At 56.0% G+C, this 15,930-nt stretch overlaps 5 protein-coding genes across 5 annotated transcripts; all 5 read left to right on the top strand.

The window, feature by feature from the left end:
* The first annotated feature begins 713 nt into the window (after positions 1 to 713).
* KVR01_001729 (uncharacterized protein) lies at positions 714 to 3,480 on the top strand. Its single transcript, XM_044784754.1, has 3 exons — positions 714 to 1,018; positions 1,184 to 1,688; positions 1,764 to 3,480. Exons 1-3 carry the CDS (start codon positions 887 to 889, stop codon positions 3,119 to 3,121), a joined length of 1,995 nt encoding a protein of 664 aa, XP_044649684.1. The 5' UTR covers positions 714 to 886; the 3' UTR covers positions 3,122 to 3,480.
* Positions 3,481 to 4,320: 840 nt separating this feature from the next.
* On the top strand, positions 4,321 to 6,189 carry KVR01_001229 (uncharacterized protein). The gene is made up of 2 exons (XM_044785718.1): positions 4,321 to 5,337; positions 5,395 to 6,189. Exons 1-2 carry the CDS (start codon positions 5,122 to 5,124, stop codon positions 5,917 to 5,919), a joined length of 741 nt encoding a protein of 246 aa, XP_044649184.1. The 5' UTR covers positions 4,321 to 5,121; the 3' UTR covers positions 5,920 to 6,189.
* Positions 6,190 to 7,249: 1,060 nt separating this feature from the next.
* On the top strand, positions 7,250 to 9,859 carry KVR01_001460 (uncharacterized protein; the record flags this gene model as incomplete). Its single annotated transcript, XM_044787169.1, has 6 exons — positions 7,250 to 7,818; positions 7,873 to 8,008; positions 8,139 to 8,865; positions 8,901 to 8,975; positions 9,006 to 9,480; positions 9,544 to 9,859. The coding sequence occupies 5 exons, from the start codon at positions 7,250 to 7,252 to the stop codon at positions 9,164 to 9,166; spliced, it is 1,668 nt and encodes a 555-aa protein (XP_044649415.1). The 3' UTR covers positions 9,167 to 9,480; positions 9,544 to 9,859.
* A 1,156-nt stretch (positions 9,860 to 11,015) lies between these two features.
* Positions 11,016 to 13,207, top strand: KVR01_001444 (uncharacterized protein). The gene is made up of 2 exons (XM_044788812.1): positions 11,016 to 12,315; positions 12,410 to 13,207. The coding sequence occupies exons 1-2, from the start codon at positions 11,184 to 11,186 to the stop codon at positions 13,033 to 13,035; spliced, it is 1,758 nt and encodes a 585-aa protein (XP_044649399.1). The 5' UTR covers positions 11,016 to 11,183; the 3' UTR covers positions 13,036 to 13,207.
* A 412-nt stretch (positions 13,208 to 13,619) lies between these two features.
* On the top strand, positions 13,620 to 15,894 carry KVR01_001715 (uncharacterized protein; the record flags this gene model as incomplete). Its single annotated transcript, XM_044782253.1, has 3 exons — positions 13,620 to 14,149; positions 14,227 to 14,816; positions 14,921 to 15,894. 3 exons carry the CDS (start codon positions 13,620 to 13,622, stop codon positions 15,892 to 15,894), a joined length of 2,094 nt encoding a protein of 697 aa, XP_044649670.1.
* Between the last annotated feature and the right edge of the window lie 36 nt (positions 15,895 to 15,930).

The raw sequence follows: 15,930 nt of genomic DNA, 5'->3' as shown, positions 1-15,930 counted from the left end.
GGCTTGCTTTCCCATGCCAACTAATTCGTCAAGCTCATTTACTGGTCACGAACTTCGTATCTTCAACAAGCTCATGCTCGCTGGCATGGGCGTGGCGAACTTCCAATAAGTAATTTCGGAGCAAAATCATTGATGTGCTGTGCCGACCAATCAAATGCGTTGGATCTATTCAAAGATTTTGTAAGCTGCATCCCCTGCTCAGCATTGCCCAGAGTGGCATCACCTGCCTGTTTGCAATGCCAATCTTAGAATGGGAGTCGCTAGTTTGAGACTTTCAAGTAAAACAAGAGTCGGTCTATCAGGTCGATAGAGGCCTTGGTGGCCAGGTGGTCTCGGATCCCACGTTGCTTAGCGCACCGTTACGATCCCAACGCGAGATTTTGCCGGCCATGGTATCACTGATAAAATGCATGCAGCCAGCAGTTCAATCGTCAGAGTCTGCCCATTACACTGCCCCTTTTTCTTGGGGGTTCGTACGTGGAGGCAACGGCCGTCAGGATCCGTAGGAGTGTCTGTCTTGAACTTTGGTTCCACTGTGTCTGACTCTTGTGTCATTCGGGATGCTCACGAACCCGTCGGCCGCCTTGTGCATTTGTCACGTTGGTCCCATTCGCACCTGCGAATTCAAAATAATTTGGTTCCTGTTTAATCTGAAGAAAATTTGGCAAGGGAAAGCGCATTGCGCGTCAGGAGAGTGACTTTGCAGAGCGGGCCTTTCCAATCTGGCCAGGATTGGTTTTTCAGTGGCCCAACAACAGCAACAAACGAAGAGCGACCTGTCTTGGACAACATCAAGCACCATCCAGATCGCCTACTCACCACCACATTCGGACCTGGAATTCTCAGCCCTATCAACAGATAGCTTCCGTTGTTTCATTCTTTCACCATGGCAGCTGATGCGACGCCTTCATATCAAAACGCAATTTTGAGGTTAAAAGAACATGAGGAGGGAGATCTAGAGCGTGCCGTCCGCAACGCCGTCGATGGAGCGTACCTCTGCTGGCCCAACGAAGCAGGAGTAAGTAATACACCATCGACATACGTTCACAAGACTCGAGCACCCGGGTATCCGGGATTTGGAATACAAGCGCACCACTAGGGACTGCATCTTCCCCTCGGGTGGGATGATGGCCTGCTCGGGTTACATGACGGCCCGTTGCTGACGAGACGGATGCGACGACAGTTTACCAACCTCGACGAGCACCGCGGTCCTATTGAGCTCCGAGTCCGGGGACGCATCCCGGCTTGGGCCGCGGGCAGTATTTTTCGCACCGGGCCCGGGGCCAACAAAGTCGACAATACTCCCCGAGGGACACTTCACATCTCCCACTGGTTTGACGGCTTGGCACATACCCACCGCTTCGATATCGTCGCTAATAAAGACGGCCTGGGAAGCAAGGTTTGGTACTCCTCAAGGCGGCAAGCCGATGACTTCGTCGACCATGTGCAGAAGAACGGAATGCGCGACATTGTCAGCTTCGGACAGCGAGCCGATCCTTGCATTGGCCTGTTCGGCAAAGTCATGAGCACCTGGGTGGTAGCCCATACGAGGAGAGGGACCAAGAAGGCAGAAAATATCGGGGTCACCGTGCAGTTAGACGTGCCTGGCCTTAGGTGGGTGTTTAAGGACGGTGATGTCCTGCCCGGGCCGGACACGCTCTGGCTTGGCACCGATTGCCATCTCCTACGCCAAGTGGACAGGAGGACTCTCGAGCCCATCGGAATCGCCAGACAAGATGAACTACACCCGGAGCTTGATGGAGAGCTGTCCTGCGCCCACGTTCAGCGCTGTCCTCGAACCGGCGACTATATCAACATTAACATCAAAGCAGGCCTTCAGGCCACTTACAAAGTATTCCGAGTATCCGCGGCCACCGGGGAAACCAGGATTCTAGCCACGATCAGTCGGCGAGACCTACCGATGGCATACATTCACAGCTTCTTCCTGAGCGAACACTTTGTTGTGTTACGCGTGCCCAGCTCTCACATCGCTCTGAAAGGAGTTAGTGTACTGTGGAACAGGAATGTTCTGGATGCAATCAAGCCTTTCGACCAGAGGAAGAAGAACAAATGGTTCATCATCGACGGACTGCAGGGGCGGGGGGTCGTGGCTGAATTCGAAACAGAGGCGGCGTTCTTCTTTCACACCGTCAACTGCTTTGACAGGCTATACCGCTGCACAGGGGACGGCCAACCCAGGTGGGCCATCAATTGCGATACGATTGAATATCCCAACATGAGTATTCTGAAGGGATTCTATTACGACACCATGTTGAACCAAGATGGAAAAGCAAGGACCATCTGGGGAACAGAAGAGCAGGCCAGGGAAATGCTACCGCGACTGAAGAGATGGACCTTCACTCTGCCGATGAATCATCCAATCCCACCACGATCACCGCGACCTCAACTGTCGACCCTTCACCATTGGTTTAGAAAGTTCACCGGGGCCGTTCGCAGAAGGGGAGAGGGAGTAGGGAAAAATTTCCGCCACAAGGCACGGCTAGTGGCCGGTGTACTCAGTGGTTTATCGGCCAGGGCAATCTCTATACTGAAGCCCCCACTGACAAACCATAAGATGGACATCGAGGAAGGTCTGCTGGAGGGAAGAGATGGTGCGCACTTTGATGGGTCTGCGGTCAGTAAACCTACGGAGGGCGGCGCAACATGCAAACCGGAGTCGACGTGCACCATGGAAATTCCAAGCCCGCATATCGGGGAGCTACCGACTATCAACCCAGCCCAGCACACGAAGTCGTACCGCTTTGTCTACTCCCTGGCGATGAGCGGAAGGTCAACACTCGTGGACACGATACTGAAGACCAACCTGGTCTCACGAGCTGTGCTGCAGTGGAACAACCCCCCGGGCCACACACCCGGGGAGGCGATCTTTGTGGCGCGGCCGGGCGGAATCAAGGAGGACGACGGGGTCCTGCTGAGCGTGGTGCTGGACGGGTTCAGCAAGAAGAGTTACCTGCTGTGCCTGGACGCCCGGACAATGCTGGAGATGGGCAGGGCCGAGATGGATTTCGCCGTCGGATTCGGGTTTCATGGGGTGCATGAGCCAAACCCGCCCCCTGTTGCCACCACGTCCGAGGAGTCTGCAGACAGTAGTGCGAAGTGAGCACGTGCTTCTGGCCTGGTGTTCTCTAGCCGGTGCTGATCAACTGCCCAGGTGGGTCGAGCGCACTCCCCCGAAGCACCTTTCTCATGCTGACGGCGTGCCACGTCAATGTTGCCGCAGTCGAGGCTTCTTTGCGGGGATGACTGGCCATCCCGCCGAGCTGGTGGCTCAGGTGCGATCCTGAAGTCGTTTCCATTTGGCTGCTTGCAGTAAACCTCGCAAACAGTTGGGGGCCCGTGTTATGGATTCCAGCCTTTCGCAAATTACTGCCTGAGTGCGCCAGGTGACCGACCACTCAAGTTCGGCAGACACCGGACCTAAATGCTACGTTTTGGAGGTTGGGTGCATTGACTCAGCAGGTTGTGGTGGGTTGGAAACAGTCAACTGCAGCCGAAGTAATAGGGCTGTTGGAAACATCAATGATACCAAGCTCTTGCCAAGTGCTATCACCACCGGTGACAGAGCTTGGCGACAGAGCTTGGCGATCATTGCCCAGCCGGCAGCGCTGGGGGGCTTGGGCTTGGCTGCCGTTCAGCGTGGAAATGGGACCGACAGCGTGGTTCGTTGAAACTTGGATAGGCAAGGAAAAGGATTGTGTAGCTTGATTTCGACCTAGCGATATTGAATTGCATGGCATTGACTGTTCTTGAAGATGGCCAACATTGAAGCTTTACGCAAACGAGTTCATTCACACACAGTCGAGATTCACCGCCCGTTCCCTTCAGGAGCGGACCACAGTGGACATCCGCCTGCAGAGCCAGAATCGAAGCGTCCACGGTTGTTGGCCATGCCACTTTTGTCCTCCTGGCGCCCACCTCGCGTGGTCTTCGCTTTCTGCTCTCACGCATCGACTGCCTTCGCACTCAACTCTTGTGGCGATGCCGCAATGGGAATGCGGAAGGACCAGGCCAAACACTGGGTAGGGGAATCTTAGGTTTCGCCCGATAAACGAAACATGCGGCACAGAACAAGCTTACTTGCGAATACTGCAAAGTGAGGTGGAGTAGCATGGTCCATGAACTGGGTGCTGGACCAATCGGGCTGCGCGGTGCCTGGTTGCTGCATGACGGTGGTGCGGGAGATCTAAGCAGCTGCTAAGGTGCCCAAGGGTGCCCCCAGCCGCACAGACGGGGCCAGCCACGCACCCCTGGGCGTTTGACCCTCTGATGAGACGCCGTAGAACCGCCCTTTCTTTCCTCCTTCAGCCTCATCCTAACGTCGCCTTGCCCAGAAATCGCCCAGAGCTGTCTCCAAGATCGGATTGGGATGCCCAGGGACGACAAGAGCGCCCCATCGGCTGCACCTTACCTCCTCCCGGATGATCAGCACACGTTTCACGCCCCACCACATGAGCCGCATCCGGATCTGCACATGTGCAGTGACGACCTCCCTCGTCCCCTGCGCGCCCCACACGGCTGTGCCATGTATCACGACCTGCCAGACTGGCTGACTGGCAGTTGGGCGCGTAAGGCTCGGGTCGACGGCTCGTACGACTGCCTTGTCCAACCACCTGCCGGCTTCATCTGATTCTCGTGCACATTTCCTGAGCAGATGGCACGTCCCACTATCGTCAAACCCGTTTGGACTAGATTGCGCACATGGTCATGAGGCGGGGAAACTGATCTTTGGATGTGTCGGCGTGGCCTCCCGTACCCAGGCAGTCAGGAGGATGGCCGATGCGATGAGGCGAGGGCGAATGAGGTTTCATGCGCCGTCTAGTCTTCAGATGCCCCAAGCCTCACAGAACAAGACCTCATCAGGCCGACGAACAGAAACTATAAAGATGGCACTACTCCTCCGCTATCCATCATCAATTCCCTTCTCTCCATCATCAGCAGCATCAGCATCAGTCTTCAGTCTTCAGCTCTTTTCTCTTCACTTCCCTGCCAGGTTTGCAGAACAGCTTACGATTGATTCGTAACTCCATTCAATAATCTCAGATTAATTATCTTATCCTCATCATCTCCCACCAGTTCACCACCATCCCAACATCAGCCAAAATGTTCTCCAAGATCTTCCTCATCGCCCTCGCCGCCTCCCCTCTGGTCGCCGCCCATGGCAAGATCGCAGTCGCGACTGGTGATGCCGGTGGCAACTCCACTGCTCTGGGTATCCAGGGTGGTGTGATCCCCGGCCCTGGCAAGAACAAGGTCACCGAGCCTGATACCACCGTCTTCAAGGGTGACCAGGCTGACTCTTGTGGACGAACCAACGGCGTGAGTGCCTCCTCTTTCTGGCTCATCCCAACCCAAACATACTAACACCACTTACAGCAAGGAGACAACGACATTGAGGCCGGCACCCAGGCCGCCATGGCCCTCTCCGGCAACACCCTCGCCCAGGTCACCCCCGGTGGCTCCGTCTCCGGCACCCTGCACATCGTCACCTCCGACGGCGCCGGCCCCTACAAGGCCATGCTCAACACCGACGGCACCGGCCAGAGCTGGACGCAGATGGAGGTCGAGACCCAGGTTCCCGGCACCAAGGGCAAGATCCAGAAGTCCGAGAAGCGCGCCTGGGCCCGCGCCCTGCAGGCCGTCGGCATCATGAAGCGTGCCACCAACATCAACGAGGACTACCCCTTCAAGGTCAACATGCCCGCTGGCGCCACCTGCACCGGCAACATCGCTGGCCAGGCCAACACCTGCCTCGTCAAGCTCGTCAACCCCAGCAACGCCGGCCCCTTCGGTGGCTGCATCCCCGTCCAGATGGTCATGCCTGGCGCCGCTGCTGCAGCCCCCGCCCCCGCGGCTGGTGCTGCCACCGCCCGCCGCATGGCTCGCAGCTTTGCCGCCTAAGTTGTTGGAGAAGAGGATCGGGTATAAATCTTGAGATTGGCTCTCTGTAATGAGATATCCATCCGAATGCGAATCGTGACTGGGAAGAGCGGGAGAAAAGGGGGACTGTATCTAGCTGATGGCAACGAGGGACATGGCCCGGTTTGGTGCGCGCGGATAGCACAAACGTCCTGTGCACTGTACATTCATTTAGAGGCGTTGGGATTGAATTTGGTAGATCATAGGTTTGATCCCAATGTCAGGGTCATAATAAATCACTACTTTCTTTAACACTATCTTGCTTGCAACTGCGAATCATTGCTGACTTTGCTATGAGACTCCAGCAGTTCTGGTCGAGCGCTTCATGCTAAGCTTGGATGAGCAAAACAGCTGATTCTGTATGGGGAAGTGGTACAGCAATAAGGCCAAAGACTGTCTTCTACTCGTCGTTACTTACTCATTCACAGGGTCTTGATCCGTCTCAAATTGAACACACTCCAGGGCTCCAAGCTTGTGACTCAAGAGGGGTAGTCCTAGGTGAAGACAGTTTACGTATGGACGGTGATGGAACTGTGTACCGTGCCTTGGCCATGCGATCTTGCAATGGAGATACCCAAGGTGTCAGGCCATCGACGCCTCAGAGAGGGGGATCTTGAGCAAAGGCGGACCTCCCAGCCGCGCCTCAGGCGCTTCACTGGGGCAACATACAAATGAAGACTGAGTTGCTTCTCCCCATGTGCTAATAATTATCAACTCTAGGATGAGTCTTGTCTCTTCAGTACTCCCGTCTTCACAACGTGGGAGGGCAGTCAGGAGGGACCCTCAGTCTAACGTGTAGATGCTGGTCGTCCTCAAGTCAAAGGACCAATTCATTCACCCAGTAAATCACAGCTGCAGTGCCTGAGGCGCCTGCCAACTTCTATCTTCTCTGCAATCGTTGCAACTGCTGCTACAGCTGAGCTCCCTGGTTGCTGGGTGAACCGCCAGCAGTGTATGTGTCCATGTAGCTACGCAGGGGCGCAAGCAGCTCCAGCCCAGCTCCAGCTGCAGCGAACCTCTAGCTAGAAGGCCTCTGTAACTGTAGGGGAGCTCCGTTGCCGTGGAGCTCAGGGACCCACGTGATCAGACCTGGCTGGCTTGTTGTTTATCAACTCAGCTGCAGCCCATCCCAATTCCAAACCTTCCTTCCTTCCTCCACCACGCTGCACTGTCACGAGAAGTCAACGAGATCTGCATCGCGCTCATCGATTAGACTCTCTCTCATCACTGCATCGTACCCACTGCTCTCGAGCTTACCCTCTCTTACCCTCACTTGACTTTCTTGGTCATTATCACGAAGCATCTTGTCACAATGTCTTCATTCTCCTCTTTCGCCTCCGTCGTCGGCGCCTCGCTGCCCTTCCTCTTTCTCGGAGGTCTGGTATGGGCGACCTCGACCTTGTTGGACGTCGACGCCACGTATATGCCGCGACAGCGGACTATGCCTGGTAGCTGGGATAGCACTGATGATGAGCATCCCATTTTCCTTACTCCCCCTCAGCCCCGTCACAGCCCATCTGCCATTTCTCGCACTGCCTCGTCTGTCTTTTCTGCCCTGTTTCCCTTTTCCCAGCCTCGTTCCATCGCGTCCACATCCCTGGTCGTTTCGTCCCCTTCTGCTTGCCCTGTCCCCTCTCACAACATGAAGCGGCCCAGCGCTCGTGCTTCGTCTACTGGTGTATTCCCGACGAGCACTTCCCCACAGACCTACTCACACTTGACAAGCTCGCAGTATAGGTCCACCTCTAGTGACAAGGCGATAAGGAAGGCACTGAGAAAGGGTTCGTCTGTCACCGCCGGACGTTCTCGTTGTCGTGCTATCGATCGGTCGACAAAAGCCCCGACATTGTCGGGCCACAAGAACTCCCCGAAGTGGACTTGGTGCCCAGGATAGTATTCTGTGCCCAATCTGCTGAAAGGTGGCTCTCGTGTTAGCCCTCTACCAGTCGCCGACGATACTTCCGCTTCGCCTGTCTCCGCCCCCGTGCCCAAGTCCTTTTCCACCCCCGAGAAGATCAAGAAGACGGAAGTGTTCTCTCCAGTTGGGGAAGTCCAGCCTGCTGAGGCTCAGGTAAGCAATCCCCTTTGGTCCACTGCCCACCTTCTGAGGCACAGAATACTCAGTATCGTCGATACTTTGTCTTGTTCTTTCCAAGCCGGTGATTGTGCGCGGTGTCAACATAGACTAACAATGCCAATAGATGGAAGTCGAGACTTATGTCACGACATACCTCTCTCCGCCTAAGCCTGCTCCTACTTCCTTGGCTGCCAAGTTGAAGCTTGATGGCTTTCGCTGCGGTTCTGCACCACTCGCCGCCTTTTCGCGATACCTTCAACCTTTCAAGCCAATAGCACCTCTTCCCATGCCTTCTGCCCCTCTTCAAGATGCCCCATCAGTTGAGATGGTGATGAGCGACGTGCCCCCTAGTCCTCACACCCCTCGGCTCCCATTCGATCCTATGGAGTTGGATCAGCCCTCTCGGGTTGCTTCACCTACATCACCATCGACGACAAGCACCTCTCCCGGCATCCTGCGCGAGGTCAGTGAACTGACGATGCAATTTTCCAACCTCAAGATTCAACCTCCCCCTGTCGACATCTCATCTCTGGTTGAGATGATGGCACGGTCGAGCTTGAACGACAACCAGGAGAAGGCTCCGATCTCTCAGCCTTTCCCTCCACGGTCTCGGAAAATTCACCAAGCCAAGCCACCGTCAACTTCGTCATTCGCTTCATCTCAGGCGACTCCTTCTTCCTTCTCTGGTCAATCCTCTTCGGTGCCGGCGCCAGCTGCCACTGTCAAGACAGAGAAGAAGGTCGCCCGCGCTCCCTCTCGGCCCTCGACTTCGGCAACCTCTGAGCCTCCTATGAGTGCGACTCCCGCGACGCCACAGCGTCCTGCTGGCCAGCCTTCTCGGCCAGCAGCTCGCCGACCACTACCTCTCTTCGCGTCTGCTCGCAAGGCTCTTTCTCAGAGTACCGGCTCCCAATCGACTGCCTCTTCATCTTCTGGACAAGCCCCACCGGCGAAGGCAACCGCCCTCCCGCCAACAGCTGAGAAGAAGAAGCCGATTCCCACGGCCTCGAACTCCAAGCCTCTCCCCCAGTCTACCACCCGGTCTTCCTCCAGTCAACCCTCCAAGCCGGCGCAAGCCAGCGAAGCAAAGAAGGAGACCCCAAAGCTGTCAAAGATGGGCCCGGTCGATCCCAAGCTCGCCGCCATCTTTGACCAGCTTGAGGCGGAAGAGAACGAGACCAAGACCGACAAGCCGCAGCCCAAGTCTCAGCCCCAGCCCCAGCCCACGCCCAAGCCCACGCCAACCCTCGCGCCGAAGCCTTCGCCGAAGCCCGAGCCCAAGCATGAGCCCAAGCCTGAGCCAGAAGCCGACTCGTTCGAGGACCTCACCTTTGAGGATCTCGAGGCACAGTTGGCTGTCGAGGAGCTGGAGATAGAGAAGGAGAAGAAGTCGGTGCCCAAGTACACGGGCAACGACCGCAAGATTGCGCCTCTGAAGAGGAAGTAGGACACTTCCAAATCACAAGGTGAGCAGATAATCTGACCCCAATTCTGCTCGCCCGAGCATTGGATCTGACTATGGGGAACAGGACTTGGCCCGACGGGCACATCAGGTGGATGACATACTTGCATTTGGTCTGTGGGACCGATTGGGTGCATATTTGTCATTTTTGCTTTTACGAGCTGCTAATTTCCCCCTTCTCTGCCCCTTGCTGGTACGGTTTTCCTCAGCACACCAACACCCTCTCGGTCCCTTGGTGAGTCCTCCCATCTTCGCCCTTCCTTCTCTGCCCTTATTGCTGGTACGGTTTTCCTCAGCACACCAACACCCTCTCGGTCCCTTGGTGATCCTCCCATCTCCGCCATTCCTTCTCTGCCCTTATTGCTGGTACGGTTTTCCTCAGCACACCAACACCCTCTCGGTCCCTTGGTGATCCTCCCACCTCCGCCACAAAATAAAAAAAAAACACAAAAAAAACACATTTCCTTTGTCCTTCAAACTTACCTCCAAGCCATTGAGCATGGAGAATTGGGCGTGTGCGGCAGCCGAAGGCAGCGGACCTGATCCCCCGTTGTTGATTATCGGAAGTACGATTTCATTATCGGAAGGACCTGCGCCCTAGTCCAGATGAAAGATTGTCGGCCGTTGCACGAGTGCTGGTTCCAGTCCCATGTACCAGCACCAGCCAAGGCTAGGAGACATACATTTACTTACTGTTAGATTATATGATGTTCTCAATGTATAGATAGAGCTTGTAGTCTCAATATCAGACCTTGTTTTGTGAAACTGGCTTAGGATTTCCCATGTGTCACTGATGGCCATCTAGATCTTGCGCAACTGTGGTTTCAGGCACCTGGGAGCAGTGAAAGATTGAACGGCATGATGTGATCATACCAACCAAACCGCTTTTGTCAAGCTGCCGCCCTCGTATAATTTCAAGCACCGACCGACCGTCTTGCTGAGGGCGTTACCATCCTCCTTAGCAGATTTCTCAGCAGAAGTTGCCCAGGGAACGCCAAGAAACGCTTTTTTAAATGCTAGTACTAGTACCAATCTATGCTGTCTTGGACGACCTCAAGAACCGCCAGACCCGACGCGAGTCAACGAATCCAGCCCGACAGCAAATGAGATTGCAAGATGCACAGGTTGTGCTCCCTGACTAGAATTCGCCGGGACTTGCGCCAGATTCCGGCCCGGCGTGTTGGGCTGTGTCGTTCTCGGACTGGTGACTGGCAGGATGTAGGTCTCTCTGGGCCTTGAGCGTTTACCAGCCTGTGAAGGCACCATGTATGCCCTCGTAAGGAAGCGGAATAGAAGCAAAACCAGTTAGGTAGGTTCGACCGATCGGCCTTCACCCGGTCTGTCTTGTATTCATATTGCGCCGATGGGTGATTTGACGTACAAGCACTCAACCCAGCTCAGGGGTGCCCAGGTGGTGCGGTCAAGGGTTTAACCCTCAAGTCGACCGCCTGCTCAACAGGATGATTTAGCGCGATTTGCGTCAATTCATGCATTGCTGTGGCGATGATGAGCCTGGAAGCAGCAGCATTCAGCGACCCAGATTTTTCACGACTCCCGCCAACCCGTCAAAAGCCAGCCAGGAAATCGATCACGCGGGTGTGAAAAGTTGGCTTCGCCGCAAGACCTCTGAATCCCTCAAGACGGACCCATATTCCCTCTGTTAAAGCAAGCAGGCGGAGAGACAGGAGGGCCTGCCTGCAAGCCATCATGGCATCCATCTCCGACCTGCCGCCAGAGCTGCTGGCTCGCATCTGCGAGTTCATCTCCAGCCAGTCAACCCTCGCGAAGCTCGTGCGATGTTCGCACCAGATGTGCAGCGTGGCACTGCCCCACTTGTACCGCTCAATCGAGCTCTCGCGCACGCCATGGAAGGACGAGCTGTGCCACCTCGAAATCATCACGGCACTTCTCGTGAGGCAACCCGAGCTTGCCAAGAGCGTGCGGCACCTGGGAATACACGAGAACAGCACGAGCTCTCTCCGAACCTCCCACACGCCCAGCGGTCACTTCTCGCCCGAGATCGAAGACGTTGCAAGGCAGCTTTCTCAGCAGGTCGGCCTTATCTCCGTCGATCCCGCCCCCAGCGATGTGGACCACGGTGGCGAAGCCGGCCCATCCGAGGCCGATGAGCAGGTGTTTGAGATTGAGTCGGAATTTGAGGATGAGTTCCTCGAGGTAGGATCAGACTCCGACTATAGCGAGTGGAACACGACCGACGGCAGCGAGGACGAGGACGATGGCTGCAACTCGGAGACCGAGATACCGACCACCGTCGACGCCGCTCTGAGGCTCGCTCGCTCCTCAAGGTCCTTCCGCGAGGCTCTGATCCTGGCCATACTTATCCGCAGCCTCCCTCGGCTGGCGAGCATTGACTTGGAGCTACTGGATACTTCGTGCTTGCGATTCGTGCACTACTTCATCCGATCTCCCCTCGGCTCGAGCATGTTGGCCAATGTCACCAAAGCCTGTTTTGGCTCCTCGAGGCCGGAAAAGCACCTCGAGCTCTGGCGCGGCCTCTTCACGCTGCCTGGGCTTGAATCGCTCTACCTACACCGTGTAATTGCGATGCGCAACAGGGAGACCCTGAGACCGGCTACTGAATTGCAACCCCTCAGCCTGGACATTACACATCTCGAGTTGCGCCAATGCAGGATCTCGCCCTTTGAGATGCGGCGTATCCTCGCAGCCCCCAAGGCACTGAAGACGTTCATCTATGATATTGGTGAGATAACCTCGGAAGCGGAACCCATCTTCCTCATCAGCTACAGATCGGTGAGGGAGGCCCTAGAACAACAGAAGCACAGCCTGGAGCAGGCTTGGATTGATTATCCACACGATTGTAAGCACCCTTGCGTCCCGTTTTCGAACCCCCGTCTTTGATGCTTTGGGACGCAGCGATCTAGGTTCCGCAGAAGGTGACTAACACTTGATAGACGAATTCGACGAGTGGGGTGCTAACAACTACACACGCCCAATTGGAAGCCTCGCGCCGTTCACGAAGCTAAGGCGGCTTCGCATTGCCAGCACATACCTGTTCGGATTTGTCTCCGACACGGACCCCGACCGGCTGAGGGACTCGCTGCCTGAGCAGCTTGAAATGCTACACCTGACGCACGGAGACGAGGATGAAGAATTGACAGTTGGCCTACGGAGGCTCATCGAGGCTAAACAGCAAGGTCGGTTTGCGGACCTGAAAGAGCTCCGAGTTGACGTGTCGGTGCCATGGCTCATCCGACATGGGCATCCACCAAACGCGGACGATTCGCGCTTGAACAAGGACGTCATGATGACACTGACTTCCATGGCCGAAGTCGCGGGTATTAACATGTCCATCTTCAGCAATGTCAGCCAATCCCGTACGAAGGACCTCCTCCGCCGGATACAGTCTGCCAGGGTGGGTTGGACGGGCCCTGAGAGGAAGGAGGCGAGTTGGGGCTTTGACGGAGAGGTTGAATGGCCAAGACGGATGAGCGGGTGTATGCAAAAGCCGGACTACCCGGAGCTCAAGATCGACCAGAACGGGGACATACACGGCCTGAAGCCAGATCCGGTCTCCTGATTAGATATTTCTCGGCTGCCGACATGAAACATCTCTCTCCCTTTGCAAGAGGCATGGAACAGTCTCGTCCTGCTGTGGCTGGTGATTAGCGCAGAGTTGAGGAGCTTGGTGTATCACGTTCTCCCGTCGCCGTGGAAGACATGCGGGAGACATAGCCTTGGATACGCCCCCGCCAAGAAGACCAAGTCGCTCGGGCTCTTTATCTGCTCATGAGCCTATGGAAGCAATTCGTGCCTAGACTTTCCGTAAGCTGCACTTGAATGGAGTTTCGTGTAAGACGATTGGTTCCATCGAGAATGTGCATGCAGCTTGTACTACTCGGCCGGTAGAAACTTGCTCAAGTCAGTGTTAATTTGCTCACATGGCTTTTGCATCGCCCTATGTCGCGAGCCATTGGGCTTGCCGCTGCAAATGTACAGACGAGTTGTATTGCGGCTAAAGACAGAATTCAACATACAACACATTTCATAGGCCCTTTGTGCCCATGATAAGTATGGAATCGACCCCACCCAGATTCCAAGTCTTGAGAAGGACATGTTGAGCGATCCGGACCGTGATAGCAATCTTTGCACTCGACCTCCACCATGAAGACCTTGAACACAGCTATACTATTTACTATTCTGATGGGCAGTGCCCTCGCAAAACTAGTCGGCTACGGAATATGGCCCTACAAGCCAGTCTGCGCCTTCGCATGCCTGCGCGCCCTATCCGGCTACATGCTGACCTGCTCCTCCGAGATGGAGATGCACGGCGGCATGCACTCGCACGGCAACGCCATGACGAGCCCCCAGTGCCGCGCTGATGATACCTCCTGGCTGACCACCCTTGCTTACTGCGCGCAGACCAAGTGCGCCGCCGAGCCCGGCGGCGTGCCTATCTCAGAGCTGGAGGGCTTCTGGGAGGCGCAGAGCACCGAGGATCCGGCTGTCCCGCCGAGGTGGACCTTCTCGCAGGCGGCTGCCAATGTGACTGAGCCCCCGGGGCGGGAGCTTGGTCCTGATGCGGATGCTGAGACTCTTAACTTCACGGCGCTTGTGAATCCGGAGGCGTATGCGTCTCAGTATAATGCTATGTTCGCGGTGCAGCGGGAGACTGCGGTGGAATCCAGCTACGGGTAAGAGACACGCACGAAGCTGAAGTGTTATATCTACGTTATTTAAACTGGCAATTAACAGCGTCTGGGTACAACAGGATCGCTATCCTCGTAACGGGATTTGGTACACCATTAATGCTCACAGGACTGGGATACGTGCCCTACATATCGAGTCTTCTGGACAAAATCCGACCCTACGTTATCTACCCCAGCCTGGTAGGCACCTACCAGGTCCGCTCCCTCCCATACCTCCTCGGCAACGCCCCCACCGTCGGACAGAGCCTGTACATCGCCACATTCAGCCTGCTCGTCCTCATCCTCAGCGCAGTCGACTACAAGTCCATGCAGCCGCACGCCTGGTACCCGGACCCGCGCGACGAGGTCCTCGCCTACGTCTTCTACCGCACAGGCGTCTTCGCCTTCGTCATGGCGCCGCTGACGTACCTCTTCTCGTCGCGCAACAACGTCCTGCTCTGGGTTACGAACTGGTCGCACTCGACCTTCCTGCTGCTCCACAGATGGGTTGCCCGCCTGTTCGCCCTGCTGGCGATGTTGCATACGCTCCTGGCGCTGCCGCTTTATTACCCCGCTGAGGCGACGCAAGAGTATTGGATCTGGGGTGCTGTAGCGACTGTGGCGCTCGTGATCTTGGCGGTTGGCAGCGGGTTATATGTGCGACGATTTTACTGTAAGTCATGTTTTTCACCTCGTGCCTCTCTTTGTATACACGCAAAGTTGAATACGGTCCTGCTGCATACATCTGTCCGTCTACTGACCATGACTGTCGAGCAGATGAGTTCTTCTTGATTTCGCACATAATCCTTGCCATGTTAGTCCTGGTAGGCGGCTGGTACCACATAAAACTATGGATGCCCGACCTCGCATGGGGCTATGAGACGTGGCTATACGCCGCGTTCGCAGTGTGGGCGTTCGACCGGCTGGCCCGGCTCGCACGCGTCCTCAGAAACGGGACCCGCCGCTCCACGGTGACGGACCTGGGAGGCGGCTACGTGCGTATAGATGTGGCCGGTGTGCGCTGGGGTGCGTACCCGGGCATGCACGTATATGCCTTCTTCCCAACGCTTCAGCCGCTGCGCCCCTGGGAGAACCATCCATTCTCGGTGGTCCCCACAGCGCTGCTGCGCCCGCGGGGTCTTGCGCCCGGCTCTGTCTCGGAGGAGGATGATTCAAAGGTTGGGCCGGGAAACCATGATGCGGAGAAGGGACAAGGAGTCGCTGCGCGGGTGCGCGCCACCCCGGCGCCGCGGCTGGGAAGCAGCTCTACGGCAGCGGGGGTGACGCTTTATGTCAAGAAGTCGGCTGGCATGACCAAGTACCTAGAGGCGCACGATGGCCTGCTTACGCTTCTCGACGGGCCGTACTCCATCAAAGTGGCGGCGAGCATATTGAAATGTGATCGTCTCCTGCTTATTGGGGGCGGCATTGGCATTACGAGCCTCATCCCGTGGACGGCAAATCACAGCAACGTCAAGCTTTGCTGGAGCGTCAAGGAGTCGGCACGGTGCTTGGTTGATGAACTGGACGGTGCTTTTGACAGGGTCGTCGATAGGACAGTGGTCGTCGGGAGCAGACTGGATGTTGTTGGTTTGTTGGCACACGAGGTCGAGTGTGGAGGGCGGAAAGTTGGCATTGTTGTATCTGGTCCTGGCGGACTTTGTGACGATGTCAGAGCCGCTGTTATTGCTGCTGGGCGGAAACAGTCTGCGACTGTGTTTGACTTGGAGGTTGATGCGTATACTTGGTAGCCAGGACATGCGTGACACCTTTGTGACAACATAACA

Source organism: Diaporthe batatas (genome assembly GCF_019321695.1).
Source record: "Diaporthe batatas strain CRI 302-4 chromosome Unknown Contig00002, whole genome shotgun sequence".
Lineage (NCBI taxonomy): Eukaryota > Fungi > Ascomycota > Sordariomycetes > Diaporthales > Diaporthaceae > Diaporthe > Diaporthe batatas.
This window is presented reverse-complemented; position numbering and strand designations above follow the sequence as displayed.

Excerpts from the sequence above, each read along its gene's own strand:
- KVR01_001229 (XM_044785718.1), top strand. The coding sequence starts at position 5,122 with ATGTTCTCCAAGATCTTCCTCATCGCCCTCGCCGCCTCCCCTCTGGTC. Across the intron at positions 5,338-5,394 it reads CTTGTGGACGAACCAACGGC|CAAGGAGACAACGACATTGA; the intron begins GTGAGTGCCTCC and ends CACCACTTACAG.
- KVR01_001729 (XM_044784754.1), top strand. The coding sequence starts at position 887 with ATGGCAGCTGATGCGACGCCTTCATATCAAAACGCAATTTTGAGGTTA. Across the intron at positions 1,019-1,183 it reads GCTGGCCCAACGAAGCAGGA|TTTACCAACCTCGACGAGCA; the intron begins GTAAGTAATACA and ends ATGCGACGACAG. Across the intron at positions 1,689-1,763 it reads CACCGATTGCCATCTCCTAC|AGCTGTCCTGCGCCCACGTT; the intron begins GCCAAGTGGACA and ends AGCTTGATGGAG.
- KVR01_001444 (XM_044788812.1), top strand. The coding sequence starts at position 11,184 with ATGGCATCCATCTCCGACCTGCCGCCAGAGCTGCTGGCTCGCATCTGC. Across the intron at positions 12,316-12,409 it reads GATTGATTATCCACACGATT|ACGAATTCGACGAGTGGGGT; the intron begins GTAAGCACCCTT and ends AACACTTGATAG.